Source organism: Papio anubis, chromosome 10 (assembly GCF_008728515.1).
Source record: "Papio anubis isolate 15944 chromosome 10, Panubis1.0, whole genome shotgun sequence".
NCBI classification, from domain to species: Eukaryota; Metazoa; Chordata; class Mammalia; order Primates; family Cercopithecidae; genus Papio; species Papio anubis.
The window spans coordinates 116,196,605-116,213,981 of record NC_044985.1 but is presented as its reverse complement, the minus strand read 5'-3'; the positions used below and the strand labels follow the sequence as shown (position 1 = coordinate 116,213,981).

Below are 17,377 nucleotides of genomic sequence, written 5' to 3'. Positions count from 1 at the left end.
TATTCAATCATTCTAGTATTTCTAGTGAGCACAAAATCCTTTTTTTTTTTTTTTTCCTTGAGACTGGGTCTTGCTCTGTCACCCAGGCTGGAGTGTAGTGACATGATCACACCTCACTGCAGCCTCCACTCTCCCAGGGCCCAACAGTCCTCTCACCTCAGCCTCCTGAGTAGCTGGGACCACAGACACGGGCAACAAGTTTGGCTAATTTTTGTACTTTTTGTAAAGACAGAATTTCACCATGTTGACAAAGTGCTTCTTGTACCGTTGTAAATGTACAAATAAATTTGTAATAGTGTAAAGTTCGCTGGAAAATGTGGTTGATTTCACCTTTATTTAATTCTTTTCAATATTCTCTTGGGGCAAGTGTGATACTCACTAAGTATGGCTATATTGGGATGGGTGCTGCAGAATGCTTTCGGAGGGAGGTCAGAAACACCTGGAGTCAGCTCCTTCCCCAGCTCTCAACTCTACCTTCTACCCTCTACCACCCCCACCCTCTACCCAAAAGACCAGACCCTCCTCCTAGCAGCAGCCAGAATGCTCATTTCCCAGCCAGGGCAGGTCACAGCCCTCCTCAAAGACCTCCAACCACACCCCTCTACTAAGACTTCACAGTCCCCCATGTCCCCCACCCTCCTGACCCCTCAGGCTTTCCCCCATCTACCCATCCTCTGATCCAGCCCCTGGCCTCCCAGCCTGCTGGCGCTGCCCCAGGGCCTTTGCACTGCTGTGCCGCCTTGCTCAAGCCCCGCTCTGTTCAGGTCTCCTGCTCAATCGTCTGCTCCTCAGCAGCCCCTCCCGGCCTGCATTATCCACCCCTCCAGCCACCGTGCCCACAGGCACTCACGATTTTTCTCCTAGGAAGCAGTACTGGCATTACACTGTCTAACACTTCCTTTTATTATTGCTTTGTGTTTCCTAGAAGAATGGAGGCCCGGGGAAGGGAGGTAATAGTCTTCCTTGTTGAGAAATCCATGCCCAGTGCCCAGATGGCCTGGGAGGGGCCATGGACTCTGGGCTGCTATCCTGCACCCAGAGCTTCCCAGGTGCTCTTCGGAACTCAGTTGGGTGCTGGAATGGACCTTGGAGGGCTTCGAGCATCTGAGTGGCTGTGACTTGGGGCAAGCCTCTCTGCACCCTAGGAGGGGTGCAGGGGTGTAGCATTAGCCCAGTGGAGGGACAGCAGAGGATGGTGTCAAAGCCCCCCTGGGGATCCCCACCACAGCAGCCTCCTTGGCCTGCAGGGTGGCAGGAAGCCATGCTTCTCCAGGCATCCTGATGCACCCAATCCTTGTGTCCCTCAGGTGCTGCCATGACGGAAGCTAAGAAAGGCACAGGGGGCCCTAGGTCTGGGTGCCTCATGTCCCGGGGAGAGAGCCTGCCTGATCCACCTCAGGATATGGGCTGGGGCTGGGTGGTCTAAGCCTCCTCTTTTCCTGAAATGCAGGCAGCTGCCAGGCACAAATCCCCAGTCCCTGGAGTTGGGGCCAAAATTTGAAGAGCAAGATACAGCAAAGGGCATGGTGTCAACGGCTCAGTCCCCAGGGTGCACTGGGAGGGGAAGGTTCCATGGCAGGACATCTGTGTGGTGACTCCGGGGGTGACAGCTCCAGGTGGAGGCTGGGCAGGACGATTGGAGGTGAGGAGCAGGAGAACACCAGGATGGGGAAGTAGGAGCCCCAGGGACAGAGCCCTCAGGGAGCAGTGGCCGTCCCCAGCAGCAAGGTCCCTGACAGCAGAGGAAGCAACGCCGGGACCACGGACCGCTCCGGGTGTGCGGCGTCGGTGGTGCCGGCAGGGGGCGCCAGGTCGCACGCCGTGTAGGGCTCCAGGCAGGCTGCAAAGGCCATGATGTGCGCTAGGAAGCTCTGCTCCTGCACGCCATGAACCAGGTGCGCCTGCGGGCCGCGCGCGAACACCGCCACGTCCTCGCCTGCGTGTGTCTCTTCGTCCAGGGGCACTCCTGACTGCTGCCGGTACTCGGGGCTCCCTGGTAGGAGGGTTCAGTTCCGGTAGGAAGGTTCAGTTCCAGGCAGACAGAAGGTGACCCTTTCCCGCCAGTCCCCCATCCTTGGCACCCTGGTCCCCTTCAGGGGGCGACCCCGCGGCACTCACCGCTCTCGCTCTCGGTAACATCCGGCCGGGCGCCATCCTTGAGCACATAGCCCGGACCGTTGCCATATAGGAGGGCCGTGTAGGCCTTCCTGTCCTGGGCCTTGCCGGGTGCCAGCCCTGCAGAGAGAGGGGTCCCTGTGGTTGAGCTGAACACAGCTGTGGAGTGCCTCCCACGTGCTAGGAACCGCCACTTTTTGCCTGGTCAGGGGCTTAGTCCTCAGGAGACCCTACAGGGCTGGTGCCAGCATTACTCCCATTTGACAGAGGAGGAGACTGAGGCTCAGATTTCACCCACGTAATTGATGCAGCAGCACCTGCCACTCTCCCCAGGCCTACCGAAGATAGAGCTCCCTCGCAGGGGGTAGCCACCAAAGGAGAAGACGTGGGAGTGGTCAGCGGTGACGGGGGTCAGCGTGTCCTCCTCGCTGGTGAGCTGGCCCGCCCTCTCAATGGCGTCGTCGAACATGACCGCCTCAGTCAGTGCCCGGTAGGCCCTGCTTTCGTGATGACCATGGTCGATGCGACCGCCTGCAGGAAGGCCAGCGAGGGTGGTGCTGAACCTGCCCTGCTCCAAACCCCAACCCCCACTCCCCAGGGGCCACCACGCACCCTCCACGAAGAGGAAGAAGCCGCTGGGGTTCCTGCTTAGCAGGCGCAGGGCAGCCTCTGTCATCTCCATCAGGGAGGGGTCCAGTGTGGGGTCTCGGTGGATCTCGTATTTCATGTCTCCGGGCTCAAAGAGACCTGTGGGACAAGGGGTCCCATGGTGACTGGCAGGCTGGGGGTGGGAGGGTGCTGGCAGACGTGTACACAGGTTCAGAAGGTGCCATCTGAGGCTGTCTGAGGGATGCCAGGGCAGGAAGGGGGTCATTACCCATGAGGTGGGTCACGGATGGGTCCAGGGAAGCCTGCATGAGCTCAGTGCGGTTCCACACGTACCGGGCACCCTGCAGGGAGGGAGAGAGCCAGGCCTCAGCCCACAGCCCTGAGCCCCACACCTCTGCCCTCCCCCTGCTGTGCCTCCTGCACCCGCCAGCCCCCATCACCTGCTGCTTCGCCAGCCATTCCTGCACCAGGTTCTTCCCATCCATCCTGGTCCCATCCTGGCTATAGTTATGAGGGTACTCAGGGTCTGGGGTCCCCATGGGAAACATGTACTTTTGGCCTCCACCCAGGATCACCTGGGAACAGAGGACAGGGCACGTGGGTTTGGGGCCTGGCTGGCCCTGTGCCACTTCCTCCTGCACAGCTCCTGGCTCCCTTCCCCAAGGTTGTGGGAATGGCCCAGCCTGGGCTGCACCTTCTATGCTCCCAACCCCACCTCCAGACCCTGCTGACCCAGATCAGGCTGTTGGTTGCCTGGGTCTGAGCTGATGCCCCCTGTTACTCTCTGCCCAGCCCCAACCCTTGGCCTTGGGGTCGCACGTCAATGTCCATGTTGGAGATGAGCTGTGTGGCGATGTCCTTGCAGCCCTCCCGGCGGGCCGAGGCAGGCACGTTGGTGTCCGAGTACCAGTTGCGGTTCACCGTGTGGGCGTAGGTTCCAGCTGGTGAGGCGTGCTGCACCCGTGTGGTGGTCACTACTCCCACTGACTTCCTTAAGGGTGACAGAGGTCTGTGACCTGGCCCTGATCCCGCAGTGGGCCCCAGCTCACCTGCTTTCTTGGCCCGATTCATCACGGAGACCACCTCGTTGCCACGTGTCGTGTTGCACTGGTTAAAGCGGGCAGCTGCACTCAAGCCAATGGTCTGGAAGTTGCCCTTGACCCCGCACAGGTAGGCCGTGGCTGTGGCTGCACTGTCTGGCACATGCTTGTCTACACTGTATGTCTAGGGACAGAGACAGTCTGAGCTCTTCTCTGGGGCAGACACACAGACCCTGATCTCTGTCCTCTGGGATTCCAACTGCCTCCAGCTCCTTACTGGAGGCCCAGCTGTTTAGGGTCCCTCCGTCCTACCGCACTCCATAGCCAGGATACCCTTCTCTGCTTGAAGACTCTAAGGTGGCCCAGCCCTTACCTTGGACAGAGCCACGTATGGGAAGTGGTCCATGGCCAGGGGGGTCTCAGGCCCCAGTTTGCCCTTCTTCTGCCTCTTTAGGATCCTGGCAGCTGTCACCGTAGACACCCCCATCCCTGAAGGAGCAGAAGTGTGTGAAGCTTGGGCCCCAGGGCTGTCCTGGAACCACTGATAATCTGGGCACCGCGGCTGTGAGGGCTGCGGGGCTGGACAGGCCTTGCTCACTCACCATCACCCAGGAAGATGATGAGGTTCTTGGCGGCTGTCTGTGCAGGCTGCAGCTTTTTGGCGGCACCCAGGGCCTCGGCTGCTTGGTAGTTCCAGAAGTCCAGGTTCTCCTCCTCAATTGGCCAGGGGAGAGCAAAGATCAGGTCAGCCTGGGCTGGGGGGTGCCCTGTGTGTAGGGGCAGCTAGGGGAGCCTCATTACCTGGGATGACACCCAGGGAGAGCTGTAGCCTCAGAGCCAACAGTAGCAGCAGCACCCAGGGCCCCCGCATGTCTGGAGGGCAGCAGGAGAGTGGCGAGGTGGGAATCCGGGGTATGGAGCATGAGCTGCACTCCAGGCTCCCTGGGTTTAAATCAAGGAGAACTGTGTCCAGGCCCCTCCCCTTGTTTCCAACTTGACCCCGCCCAGCCTCTTGATTGGCTGAAGGGAATGGAAGGGTGTGGCTGGGTTCAGCTGGGGCTGGGGTCCTAAGAAAGACAGCTCGGGGTGGGACCATGTGTCCCCCAGGGAAGGGTGGGGTTTTGGGTACGGTGTGGGGTGCATCCTGCAGCCAGGAGCCCCTCCCCCTCCCCCTGCTTACTGTGTCTTATGTGGAACAAGACACCCTGTCACCCGTTCATTTACCCATTTTTTTTCCTGTATTTCCTGGGAGCTGGAGCCAGGCTCTGTTCTGGTGTGGAGAGGAGAAGAGGCTGGAAGCACACAGCCCAGGCCAGGGACTAGGTTCAGCCTTCTGATTCCAGGAGCCTGCGCCCTGTGGGAAAGGGGCACGTGGGGGATTTGCTGCCCTGGCACCCCCTTGTTCCATCATCTGGCCTTGGCCTGGACAGCGGGGGCTGGCAGGAATCTGGGCCCAGAGCTCTAGGGCTGTGGGCGGCTATGGGGCCAATGGTGACAACACTGAGTGGGGCCTGGCCAGTCTTGCCCACTGCTCACGTGTTGTGTGTGATTGTGTATGTTTGTGCGGGTGCATTTGCACTAATGTTTGGACGATGCAGGTGGGGGAAAGTCCAGTGCCCTCGGCCAGCCAGGCCTGGGCTGGGTCTTCCAGAGCAGCTTGTGCACTTGAATTTGACACCTGTTCCCTTGCACAGGTAGAAGGTGCCTGGGCCGACTCTGTTTTCCATGGGCCCTGAGCACGCCCAGAACTGTAGCCTCTCACATGAGGATCAGATGTTTTGATAGCCTCAGGCTGAGTTAAAAAGTATTTCTCCAGTTCAAATATCCTGTCATCATTTTTTTTTCTGTTTTATTATTATTATTATTATTTTGAGACAGGGCCTGGCTCTGTCACCTAGGTTGGGGTGCAGTGGTGCAATCACACCACACCTCCAGGCTCAAGCAATCCTCCCACATCAACCTCCCATTATCTTCTATTACGTGCAGCTAATTTTTAAAAAATTGTATAGAGGCAGGATCTCCCTATGTTACCCATGCTGGTCTTGAACTCCTGGGCTCAAGCGATCCTTCAACACTGCTAGGGTTCCAGACTTGAGCCACCAATCTGGGCCCACATTTGGGAGAAATGGATTTGGAGAGGAACCAGAGTGCTCAAGGGTATGTGACATGTGCCACAATCGTGGGCAAAACAGACCTCTGCCCTTGTGGAGGGCACAATCTAGTTGAAGAGGAATGTTTTTAGAGATGTACAAAGTGCTGGCCGTCAAATTGTGGGGAGTTGCTGGAACAGGACAAGGGGCCTAGGAAGGCCTTTCCTAGAAAGTGTGGTTTGAGCTCAGAATTAGGGATAACTAGGAGTTAGGCCGATAAAGGAAGGGAAGTGGTGATTGCAGGAAATCGTCTGTTCTTGTCCGAGATTACCCTGTGTTAGGGCAATCCCTTTTCCGGGATCATCCAAGGTGGGATAGTGGGTGGAGGAGACGTGTGAACTGTCAGGACTAGTAGATTCTGAATCCTGTCTCTGCCATGTCCTGCTGTGTGGCCTTGGGCAATGTACTTGTCTCTCTGCTGCTTCTGATAGAAAAGGAGGGTGGTGAGGGAGATTCAAGTTGAAGACAAAGTTAATCATGTTTTCAAGTGTTGGCTTTGTCTGCTGTATGGAGATTGCATTAGAGCGGGGATGTTAAGGAAGAGGGAGGGATTTGGGTTCTTGGTGAGAATCACAGTGGCTGGGGCCAGGATTTGGTGCTGTGGGTAGGGAAGAATAGAAAGTAATCCTTTTTTTTTTTTTTTTGAGACAGAGTCTTGGTCTGTTACCCTGGCTGGACTGCAATGTTGTGCTCTCGGATCACAGCAACCTCCACTTCCCTGGTTCAAACAATTCTCCTGCCTGAGCCTCCTGAGTAGCTGGGATTACAGGCATGAGCCACTACGCCTGGTTAACTTTTGTATTTTTAGTAGAGATGGGGTTTTACCATCATGGCCAGGCTGGTCTCGAACTCCTAGTCTCAAGTGATCTGCCCGCCTTGGCCACTCAAAGTGCTGGGATTATAGGTGTGATTAGAAGTGAAAATTAATTGGACTTGGTTGGTGAGGGAGTGGTCAAGGGTAACTCTCAGGTTTCTGGCTTCTGTTATTATGAGTAAAACAGAAGAAGAATGACTGAACTTCATTAATATATTTTCCATTTGTTGTGGTCATGCAAAAAAATATTTTCCATCTGTTCCATTTTAAGATGAATAACAAAAATAAACCCTTATTTACTCTTAGGGATAAATCTTTTTTGAGAAAACGATTTACTAAGACATTTAAAGCCTTTGAGTCTCCCACCTTTCTCCCCAGAGGTAACAACTATCCTGTATTTTGGTTAATCTTGACTTTGCTGTTGATTGTTTTTTACCACATATGCATGTTTTCCTAAATAATATAGTGATTGGTTTAGTGTGGTTTTCAACTTTATATTTATTCTGATTGGGATTCATTGATAATTTTATTTATTTATTTTTAAACTCTTTTTACTTTTTAATTTTTTACATTGTAGAAGTTATCATTATAAACTTTTTCAATCCAAGGGTTTATTACAGTGTTTTTTTGTTTTTTTTTTTTCATTTTCAAAAAACTTTTTCTCAGCGTTTCACTCTGTCACCCAGGCTGGAGTATAGTGGCATGATCTTGGCTCACTGCAACCTCTGCCTCCCGGGTTCAAGTGATTCTCCTGCTTCAGCCTCCCAAGTAGCTGGGACTATAGATGCATGCCACCACACCCGGATAATTTTTTGTATATTTAGTAGAGACAGGGTTTCATCATGTTGGCCAGGCTGGTCTTGAACTCCTGGCCTTAAGGCATCTGCCCGCCTTGGCCTCCCAAAGTGCTGGGATTACAGGCATGAGCCACTGCTCCCAGCCAGTTATCACAGTCTTAATAAAATTTGGAAAAATTTTGAAAACAAGGATAACCAAAAGGATGGCGGGGCATGGTGGTTCACACCTGTAATCCCAGCCTTTGGGAGGCCAAGGTCAGAGAATTGTTTGAGCTCATGAGTTCCAGGCCAGCCTGGAATGAATATATATATATACACACACACACACACACACACACACACAAATATATATATACACACACACACCCCCAAATACATATATATACACACACACACTCAAATATATATATACACACACATACACACCCCCAAATATATATATATATATATACACACACACCCCAAATATATATATATACACACACATTCAAATATATATATGCCCAAAAGGTAGAAGAAACCAAATGGGATCATCCACCCAATGAAATACCATGCAGCCTTGAAAAGCAAGGAGGTCCTGAAGAAGATTCTGTTACAACATGGATGAACGGTTAGGACATTACACCCCGTGAAATATGAAAACCACGAAAGGACAAATACTGTCTCCTGTAAAATAAGATTCTTAAAAACAACAACAAAAGGGCAAATGCACATGAACACACTTCTCTGAGGTCCCTATAGGAGTCAAATTCCTAGAGACAGAAATGGCATGGCGGTTACCTGGGACTGGGGGAGGGGGTAATGGGTTAGGGTTGGGGTTAGGGTTAGAGTTGGGATTTAGTGGGGACAGAGCTTCAGGGTTGCAGGATGAGAACGTTCTGGAGATCAGCTGCACAATACTGTGCGTTTACTCAACACTGCCGCCCTGTACACTTGAAAATGATAAAGGAGGTAAATCTGATGTACCATGTTATGCAGCACAATTCAAAAATTGGTCCAAGAAGAAAAGGTTCCTCCAGCTCCACCCACCCTGGCCCAACCACAGCAGCCCCTTCTCCACTCAGGCCTGTTTATCTCAAACCCCAGGCTTGTGCCCCAGAATCCAGAATCCAGGATCTCACCTGCTGCCCAGCCTCTGCCTGCCCTGCCCTACTCCCCACCACCCCCACAGGCTTCCCCTCAGGCTGAGCTTTCTGGGGTCCTCATGATCTGCCCGCCTCGGCCTCCCAAATTGATGGGATTACAGACAATAGCCACCGCACCCAGCCAAGTTTCTTTTTTTTTGTTTGTTTGTTTTGTTTTGTTTTTTGACACCGAGTCTCGCTCAGTTGCCCAGGCTGGAGTGCAGTGGCATGATCTCAGCTCACTGCAACTTCCAGCTCCCAGGTTCAAGCGATTCTCCTGCCTCAGCCTCCTGAGTAGCTGGGATTACAGGCACCTGCCACCATGCCCAGCTAAGTCTTTTTTTGTTTTGTTTTTTTTTGTAGAGACAGGGTTTCACCATACTGACCAGGCTGGTCTTGAACTCCTGACCTCAAGGGATCCACACGCCTCGGCCTCCCAAAGTGTTGGGATTACAGGCATGAGCCACCGAGCCCAGCCTAGTCCTTTGTTCTTAAAGTTATCAGAAACTTGTCCTAAGAGTACTTGGTAACATCTTTACCATGCATCTGATTGGAGATGCTTTCAGGGAAGGACAATACTATGGATGACAGAGACCTTGAATAGCCTTTCTTAAAAATAGGATTGAAGTTCAGACCTGCCATGGAGGTTCACACCTGCAATCCTAGAACTTTGGAAGGAACTTTGGGAGGACAGCTTCAGACCAGGAAATGCAGACCGGCCTGGGCAACATAGCAAGATCCCGTCTACATAAAAAATAAAAACATGGCAGGGCACAGTGGCTCATGCCTGTAATCCCAGCACTTTGGGAGGCCGAGGTGGGTAGATCATGAGGTCAGGAGATCGAGACCATCCTGGCTAACACGGTGAAACCCCGACTCTACTAAAAAAATACAAAAACTTAGCCAGGCGTGGTGGCGGGCACCTGTAGTCCCAGCTACTCGGGAGTCTGAGGCAGGAGAATGGCGTGAACCAGGGAGGCGGAGCTTGCAGTGAGCTGAGATGCGCCACTGCACTCCAGCCTGGGCGACAGAGCGAGACTCTGTCTCAAAATAAATAAATAAATAAATAAATAAATAAATAAATAAATAACAATAATAATAAAATAAAATAAATAAAAACATTAGCTGGGCATGGTGACACGCATTTATAGTCCCAGTTAATTGGCAGGCTGAGGTGGGAGCATCAGTTGAACCCAGGAATTCAAGACTGCCATGAGCTATGATTATGCCACTGCAACCCAGCCTGGGTGACAGAGAGCCTCTACTTATATTAAAAAAAAAAAAAATCTGATGATAGTTTATTGTAATTAGCAATTGACAAGGAAGTTTGGTTATGTCTGCGACATACCACATAATCATGGAGTGACATGCCTGGTGAAATATTAGATTTCTAATAGTTTTATCCAATGTTGGAATTTTCTTATACCTTGTCCATACAAAAATAAAGAAGTTAGCCAGGTGTGGTGTTGCATACAAAAAAGTTAGCACAGTAGTTGGTAGTCCTAACTACTCAGCAGGCAGAGGCAGGAGAATCCCTTGAGCCCAGTAGGTCAAGGTGGCAATGAGCCAAAACTATGCCACTGCACTCTAACCTGGATGACAGAGCGAGACCCTGTCTCAGGAAAAAAAAAAAAAAAAGAAAGAAAGCTTCAGTTTCGACATGAAATATATTTCAGGAGTAAAAATTAATAACTCTTCCAGATTTTCTAAGAGCAGATCTATACTTCAAGAAAAAACTTTGTTGTACTAACACAGGGGACCAAATTATTAGGTGTGCTTTTTTTTTTTTCTTTCTTTCTTTTCTGAGAAAGAGTCTCACTCTGTCGCCCAGGCTGGAGTGCGGTGGCATCATCTCTGCTCACTGCAACTTCCGCCTCCCACGTTCAAGCAATTCTCCTGCCTCAGCCTCCCAACTAGCTAGGGTTACAGGCACCTGCCAACACACCCAGCTAATTTTTGTATTTTTAGTGGAGATGGGGCTTCCCCATGTTGAGCAGGCTGGTCTCGAACTCCTGACGTCAAGATATCTGCCTGCCTCAGCCTCCCAAAATGCTATGATTATAGGCATGAACCACCACACGCGGCAGCAGATTTTTGGTTTTTTAATCAGTGTAGTTTTTTTTCTTTTCCTCCCTCCCTCCCTCCCTCCCTCTCTCTCTCTCTCTCTCTCTCTCTCTCTCTCTCTTTCTTTCTTTCTTTCTTTTTCTTTCTTCTAGAGCCATCAGAGGACAATATCAGTGTAGGGTTTTTTTGTTGCTGTTGGTTGGTTGGTTGGTTGGTTGTTTGAGATGGAGTCTCACTCTGTCACCCAGGCTGGAGTACAGTGGCACAATCTTGGCTCACTGCAACCTCTGCCTCCCAGATTCAAATTCAAGTGATTCTTCTGCCTCAGCCTCCAGAGCAGCTGGGATTTCAGGCATGTGCCATCATGCCTGGCTAATTTTTGTATTTTTAGTAGAGATGGGGTTTCACCATGTTGGTCAGACTGGTCTCCAACTCCTGACCTCAAGTGATCCACTCGCCTTGGCCTCCCAAACTCCTGGGATTACAGGCATGAGCCACCATGCCCATCCTCAGTGTAGTTTTAATATGAAAGCTCAATCCTTAGAAAGACTCATAAATAATTTCCTTCTAATTTTAGCCAACTTGATCACGTACAAAAATTTCTTTCACAAATTCATCCTTCACAAACCTTTCATGACTTAGCAATTCCATGACATGCTTAGACCTCTGCTTTGACCTAAACTTCTCCTTTCTTAAGTAATAAGTCATTTTATTTAGGACAGAAAATTTACCATACAAGATCCTTTTTTTTTTTTTTTTTTAACTGTTTTTACCAAAACTATATCTTCATACCTGTAACATTCTTCACATCTCTCTCCTACTTACTGGTTCCTTTCAATCTTGTTTTTATTTTGTTCATAAATCCATATTTTGAGACAACATTATATAATCTTCAAATTTGACAAAATTATTCCTTTATTTCCATAAAGAACACATTCTGGCCAGGTGCAGTGGCCCACACCTGCAAACTCAACACCTTGGGAGGCTGCGGCACAAGGATCACTGGAACCTAGGAATTTGAGACCAGGCTGGGCAGCATAGCAGAATCCTCTCTCTATTTTTCTTAATTTATAAAAAGTTCAAATAAGTTTTAAATATACAACAATACCAAATAAAGCAAAAACATGTTTTTACACATTTTAAATAATTTTTCTGATCAAAAATGCATCATTTTTTTTGGTACACTTGGTCCACCGAATTGTATAGATTAATTAGAAATTTTAACTCTTAGCAATCTTAATTTCTAGTGAAAAACTAGGAAGCAAAAGAAAAAAACATTTTTTTCTTTTTTTTTTTTTTTGAGTAGGAGTTTCACTCTTGTCACCCAGGCTGGAGTGCAATGGCGCACTCTCAGCTCGCTGCAACCTCCACCTCCTAGTTATTCTCCTGCCTCAGCCTCTGCAGTAGCTGGGATTATGGGCACCCGCCACAGCACCCAGCTAATTTTTGTATTTTTGGTAGAGACAGGGTTTCATCATGTTGGCCAACTGACCATCACATATCACCGTTTTACAGATGAGAACCATTTATAATTTTAGAAACATCACTGTTTTATGTGTATCAGTACAACCGCAATATATTTGGTAGTTCTATAAAATTTTAAGAAGCCACAAACATACTTATATTTATGTTTGGCAATTTACGTTTTTGTGTTTTATCTTATTTGGAAATGATCCCTATATTTAATGAGTATCTGTCACTTAATGTAACATAACATGACTTTAAGAGTTCAAATTCTGGCTGGACGCAGTGGCTCTTACCTGTAATTCCAACACTTTGGGAGGCCGAGGCGTGAAGATCAACTGAGGTCGGGAGTTCAAGATCAGCCTGACCAACATGGAGAAACCCCATCTCTACTAAAAATACAAAAATTAGCTGGGCATGGTGGTGCATGCCTGTAATCCCAACTCAGGAGGCTGAGGCAGGAGAATCCCTTGACCCTAGAAGGACGAGGTTCCGGTGAGCCAAGATCATGCCATTGCACTCTAGCCTGGGCAACAAGAGCGAAACTCCATCTCAAAAAAAAAAAAGATTTCAAATTCTGACTGGGCGCGGTGGCTCACACCTGTAATCCCAGCACTTTAGGTGGCCAAGAGGGGAGGATTGCTTGAGACCAGGAGTTTGAGACCAGCCTGGCCGACATGGTGAAACCCTGTCTCAACTAAAAATGCAAAAATTAGCTGTGCATGGTGGCACATACCTGTAGGCCCAGCTACTTGGGAGGCTGAGTCAGGAGAATTCCTTGAACCCAGAGGCTGAGGTTGCGGTGAGCCGAGATCTCACTACTGCACTCCAACTTGGGCCACAGTGAGAGAATCTGCCAAAAAACAACCAACCAACCAAACAAAAAAATCTCAAATTCTATGAAAAGCTTATTTATAGACATTTATGCCATTTACATTAACCTAATTTATATTTTTAACAACTATATCCCCATTAGTTCTGAATACTGAGATATTACACAAAGCTAGTTCTCATTTTAGGTTATTTTCCTGTTTACGATTTTTGTAGCCTGTGACTCTCAGATGTTCACCTAAGAACCTTAAAGGTAAATAAATAGGTATTTTGCCAGTAACTTGTAAGATAGCTGTTTTCATTAAAGCAGCAATACTAAATTAGTTTTATTTATTAAAGAACTCCACAAACAAAGATCATTCTGTTTTTAGGTTGGGTTTAAAGTTTTATGACCTGGAAGCATCTAGCAGAGACAGGTATAATCCTACCTCACCTGCAAACCCAGGGGAAAATGTACACTGCAAATGCTAAAGGTGCTCACGGCTGTAATCCCAGCACTCTGGGAGGCCGAGGTGGGTGGATCATTTGAGGCCAGGAGTTGGAGCCTCAACCTCCTGAGCTCAAGCAATCCTCCCACGTCAGCCTCTTGATAGCTGGGACTACAGGTGGGTGCTGCCACACCCAGCTAATTTTTGTATTATTTGTATAGGCGGGGTTTCATCGTGTTGCCCAGGCTGGTCTCCAACTCCTTAGCTCAAGCCATCCTCTCACCTCAGTCTCCCAAAGTACAGGGATTACAGGCAGGAGCCACCTCGAGGGGCCGACCTTCACCGTGTGTTATGTGTGTTTTTACGTTTACTATGGTGCTAAACTATTTATGTTTATTTTTGCTGTGGGATGATCAGAAGATGTTCAGGAACAAGCAAGGAAAAAAAAAGAGCCAAATCACTTAAAGACATGGGAAACCACACCAAAATCAGAACGCTCACAAAATTTCAATCAAGGTGTGCACATCAAACATAATATTCAGCCAGGCATGCAGAACCAAAAGTTAATTCACCAGGAAAGACTTGCCTCATGGACAGAGCATAAATTATTTAGAACTCAAAGTCCTCAAACCAGAAGGGCACTTCTCTTTACACCAGAAAGTGCTTGCCAAAAGTAAAGAAGCAGAAGAAGAAAAAGAAAGAAAGAAGGAAGGGGGGAGGGAGGGAGGGAGGGAGAGAGAGAGAGAGGGGAGAGAAGGGGAGAGAGAGAGAGAGAGAGAAAGAAAAAGGAACCCAACCTTTATACTCTCAGGAGGGATGCAAGGTATTTTGTTTAAGATTATAACCAAATCACATCCAGAATAAAGTAAAAAGGAACTGACCAAAGGGAGGGAGTCTGGGTACTTGAGGAGATTCACCAGAACAGAAAATCAACTCCTGGAAAGGGCAGTCTGCAGAGGGCTCAGTCAACGCTGCGTTAGATTCCAGGAGACTCTGATTCGCCCAAGCTGAATTCACTTCGGTCCCACTTCTGGCTCCACTATGTGATACTGCATAACAAATACAGAAAGACTCTAAAATAAAATGAACTTTCTTTGGAAATAGGTATTGCAACGGGAATCAGCAGGCCATAGGAAAGTACGTGTGAATTTAGGGAGGTGAAGGAAGACAAAGGTTTTAAAAGGAAAATGGAGGAGGATCACAGGATTGTTTTGAGATACTTATCCTTGGCTACAAGGATCAAGGACATGAGTGGCACCAGTCTGAGGTTGGACAGGCAGTTGCTGGGCAGATGTCCTTGCAGAAGTATTTTTTGGTGAAAGGTTAGGAAGGCCTTTGCGCAAGGTGGAACTGGAGCCTGGACCACTGGCATCACCCACTGACCCACAGCCTCAGCTTCCCTTTTGGAGACACTGCAGGGGAGCCAAGGAGCTGAGCCTCGGACCCCTCTTTACTGGCAGTCTGTGCAGGGTGACCGTCAGAGGCTAAACCCATGTCACCTCTGATAGGCTGCGATTGCTGTGCTCTGGGTCAACTGTGCATTGGTACCATAGGGGCCGCACTCGCGGCCCCAGGCCTTCTTCTGGCAGGGTGCTCCGTTGCTCTCCCTGGGTCAGGAGCTGTTGGAAGAGAGCGAGGCCAACCAGAAGCCCAGACGCCCCGGGGAGAGCTGATCTGGACAGAGGTTCCCAGGAGGACAAGGAAGCTCCCTGGTGAAGGTGCGAAGACGCTGTGCGGGCAGCCCAGGCACTCCATCAGCGCCCCCTTATCCTTTAGGAGGGGTCCTCTCCGGGCTCCAGCCCGGTGCTCCAGGGCTGTGGGCTGGGGCAGGACGGCCGCGAACTGCGTAGCTCCAGCCCCTTTCTAGCCGGCTGGTGGGCAGCTCGGCGTGGGGACGCAGGATCCGAAGGGACCCCTCCCGGGAGTATCCGCTGCCCTCACTGGTCCGGGACACGGCTGGACTGGCGGGCGGGCGGGCGGCTAGGCTGCAGAGAAGGGCGCTGGGAGACAGCGGCTGCCCACGCAGCTCTGTTCAGGCTCACGCTCTGGCTCCAAGGGGGCCCGCTGGGCCGGGTCCTGCTCAGGTGCGCACTTGCCCCGTATATGGCGCCGAATCCAGGCAGCCTTCGCCACCATCGCCGCCGCTGCGCGGAGCCTCCCAGCTTCGTCTAAGTACTCTGGGCTGCAGCTCTGGCTGCGGTTGTGTCTGCGGCTCCCGGGCTCGGCTCTCGGGCTCCGGGAACTGCACCGCGCGGCTCCAGGAGTGGGGCGCAACCGAAGAGCTCATGCCCCGTGGGAGGTAAAACTTCACCCAAGTTTGGGTTCTGGGGAGAACCTATTGAAGCCAGGAGTGGCTCAGGTCGGGGACCCACACGGAAGTGGGAGTGGGGGACGGACGGAGCCGGTCTCGGGTTCTCCATCAGGGCCCTCCAGGAGGTGCGTTGTGGATCCGCAACCGTGGGGCGTTGGCGCTCCCCTCTGGGGAAGGGGCGGGTGGGCCGTCGGGCCACCTAACAGGAGCCAGCGAGCGGGGTTGGAGCGGTCGATCCCGCGGACTTCCGCTAGGACAGAGTTTGTTTCCTTGGCTGCTTTGTGGAGCGTCTGTCTGGACCCAGCTGGGAGAGCTGAAAGTGCCGCAGAGAGGCACCCCGACCGCACCTCCTCACTCCAGCCTCCGCTCCTTCCCCACCACCCTACCCGGCCTTGGCTGGGGCAGGTCGTGGACAAGAAAGGCGAAGGGAAGAGCGACGGCCTTTTAATGAAGGCTCACTACATGCCAGGCCTCGTGCCCGGCGCCTCCTGCTTCCCATCAGGGCCCTCCCAACCCTGCGGCTCGCAGGTGTGTGTAGGGAGGGGACAGGGGAGAAGAATTCACTGCACGTGGGGGTGGTGGCCCCGCCGAGCCCTCCTGGTCCCTGGTTTCCGCAGTGAATGAGGTCCGCAGCTAGGGCCTCTGCACCTCGTGGTGCCCGGGAGCCCCGTCGGTCTGCTGCGCCTCCTGAACTCGCCTCTACCCTTCCCGCAGCTGCGGCTCCGGGGGCCACGCGGAGGCCCACGACGAGGCCAGCGGCCACGCGCATCCTGTAGCCCAGGTGGCCCAGGACTGCACCGCGGCGGCCTGGGCGCCATAGAGCCACCGTATTCGCTGATGGCGCACTACGATGAGGTCAAGTAAGTGAGCCGTTGCGGCGCGTGGGGGCGCACACGGGGCCTCCCTGCGCTCAGGCTTCCCTCGGGCGTAGCGCCACAGGGCCCAGGCTGAAGCGCTGGAAGTGGCGCTAGGTGAGCTTGCTGTTTGGTTGGTGTTCGCCGCCGGCCTCTGCGCCATCCTGGCGGCTGTGCTGGCGCTCAAGTACCTGGGACGGTCGCGGCGGGCGGCGGCGCTTGTCCCGAAGGCGCCTGTCCCGCGCGCGCCGCTCACTTCTTGGCCGCCAACCTGGACGCCAGCATCGACCCATGCCAGGACTTCTACTCTTTAGCTGGCGGCTGCTGGCTGTGGCGCCACGCCATCCCCGACGACAACCTCATCCATGGCACCATCGCGGCCATCGGCTAGCAAAATCAGGAGCGCCTGCGGCTCCTGCCGGCGCTGCCCAGCACTAGGTGCGCGCCGCCTTCTGCTCGTGCTTTGAGATGCGCGAGATCGAGCGACTGGGCCCGCGCCCCACGCTGGAGGTCATTGAGGACTGCGGGGGCTGGGACCTGGGCGGCGCGGCGGAGCGTCTGGGAGTCGCGGCGCGATGGGACCTCAACCGGCTGCTGTAAAAAGTGCAGGGCGTTTTACTGTGTTAGCCATGATGGTCTCAATATCCTGACCTCGTGATCTCCCCGCCTCGGCCTCCCAAAGTGCTGGGATTACAGGCGTGAGTCACCGTACCCGGCCACGGTGAAACTCCGTCTGTACTAAAAATACAAAAAATTAGCCGGGTATGGTAGCGGGC

General features: G+C 51.8%; 1 protein-coding gene and 1 pseudogene across 1 annotated transcript; one reads left to right on the top strand and one right to left on the bottom strand.

Moving 5' to 3' along the window:
• Window positions 1-882: 882 nt before the first annotated feature.
• Window positions 883-5,411, bottom strand: LOC101003546 (alkaline phosphatase, germ cell type). Its single transcript, XM_021924133.2, has 10 exons — window positions 4,558-5,411; window positions 4,367-4,475; window positions 4,138-4,253; window positions 3,544-3,948; window positions 3,165-3,299; window positions 2,993-3,065; window positions 2,728-2,862; window positions 2,455-2,646; window positions 2,119-2,235; window positions 883-1,993 (listed from the first exon to the last, which is right to left on the bottom strand). Exons 1-10 carry the CDS (start codon window positions 4,858-4,860, stop codon window positions 1,698-1,700), a joined length of 1,881 nt encoding a protein of 626 aa, XP_021779825.2. The 5' UTR covers window positions 4,861-5,411; the 3' UTR covers window positions 883-1,697.
• On the top strand, window positions 5,357-17,314 carry LOC110740450 (annotated as a pseudogene).
• The last annotated feature ends 63 nt before the right edge of the window (window positions 17,315-17,377 follow it).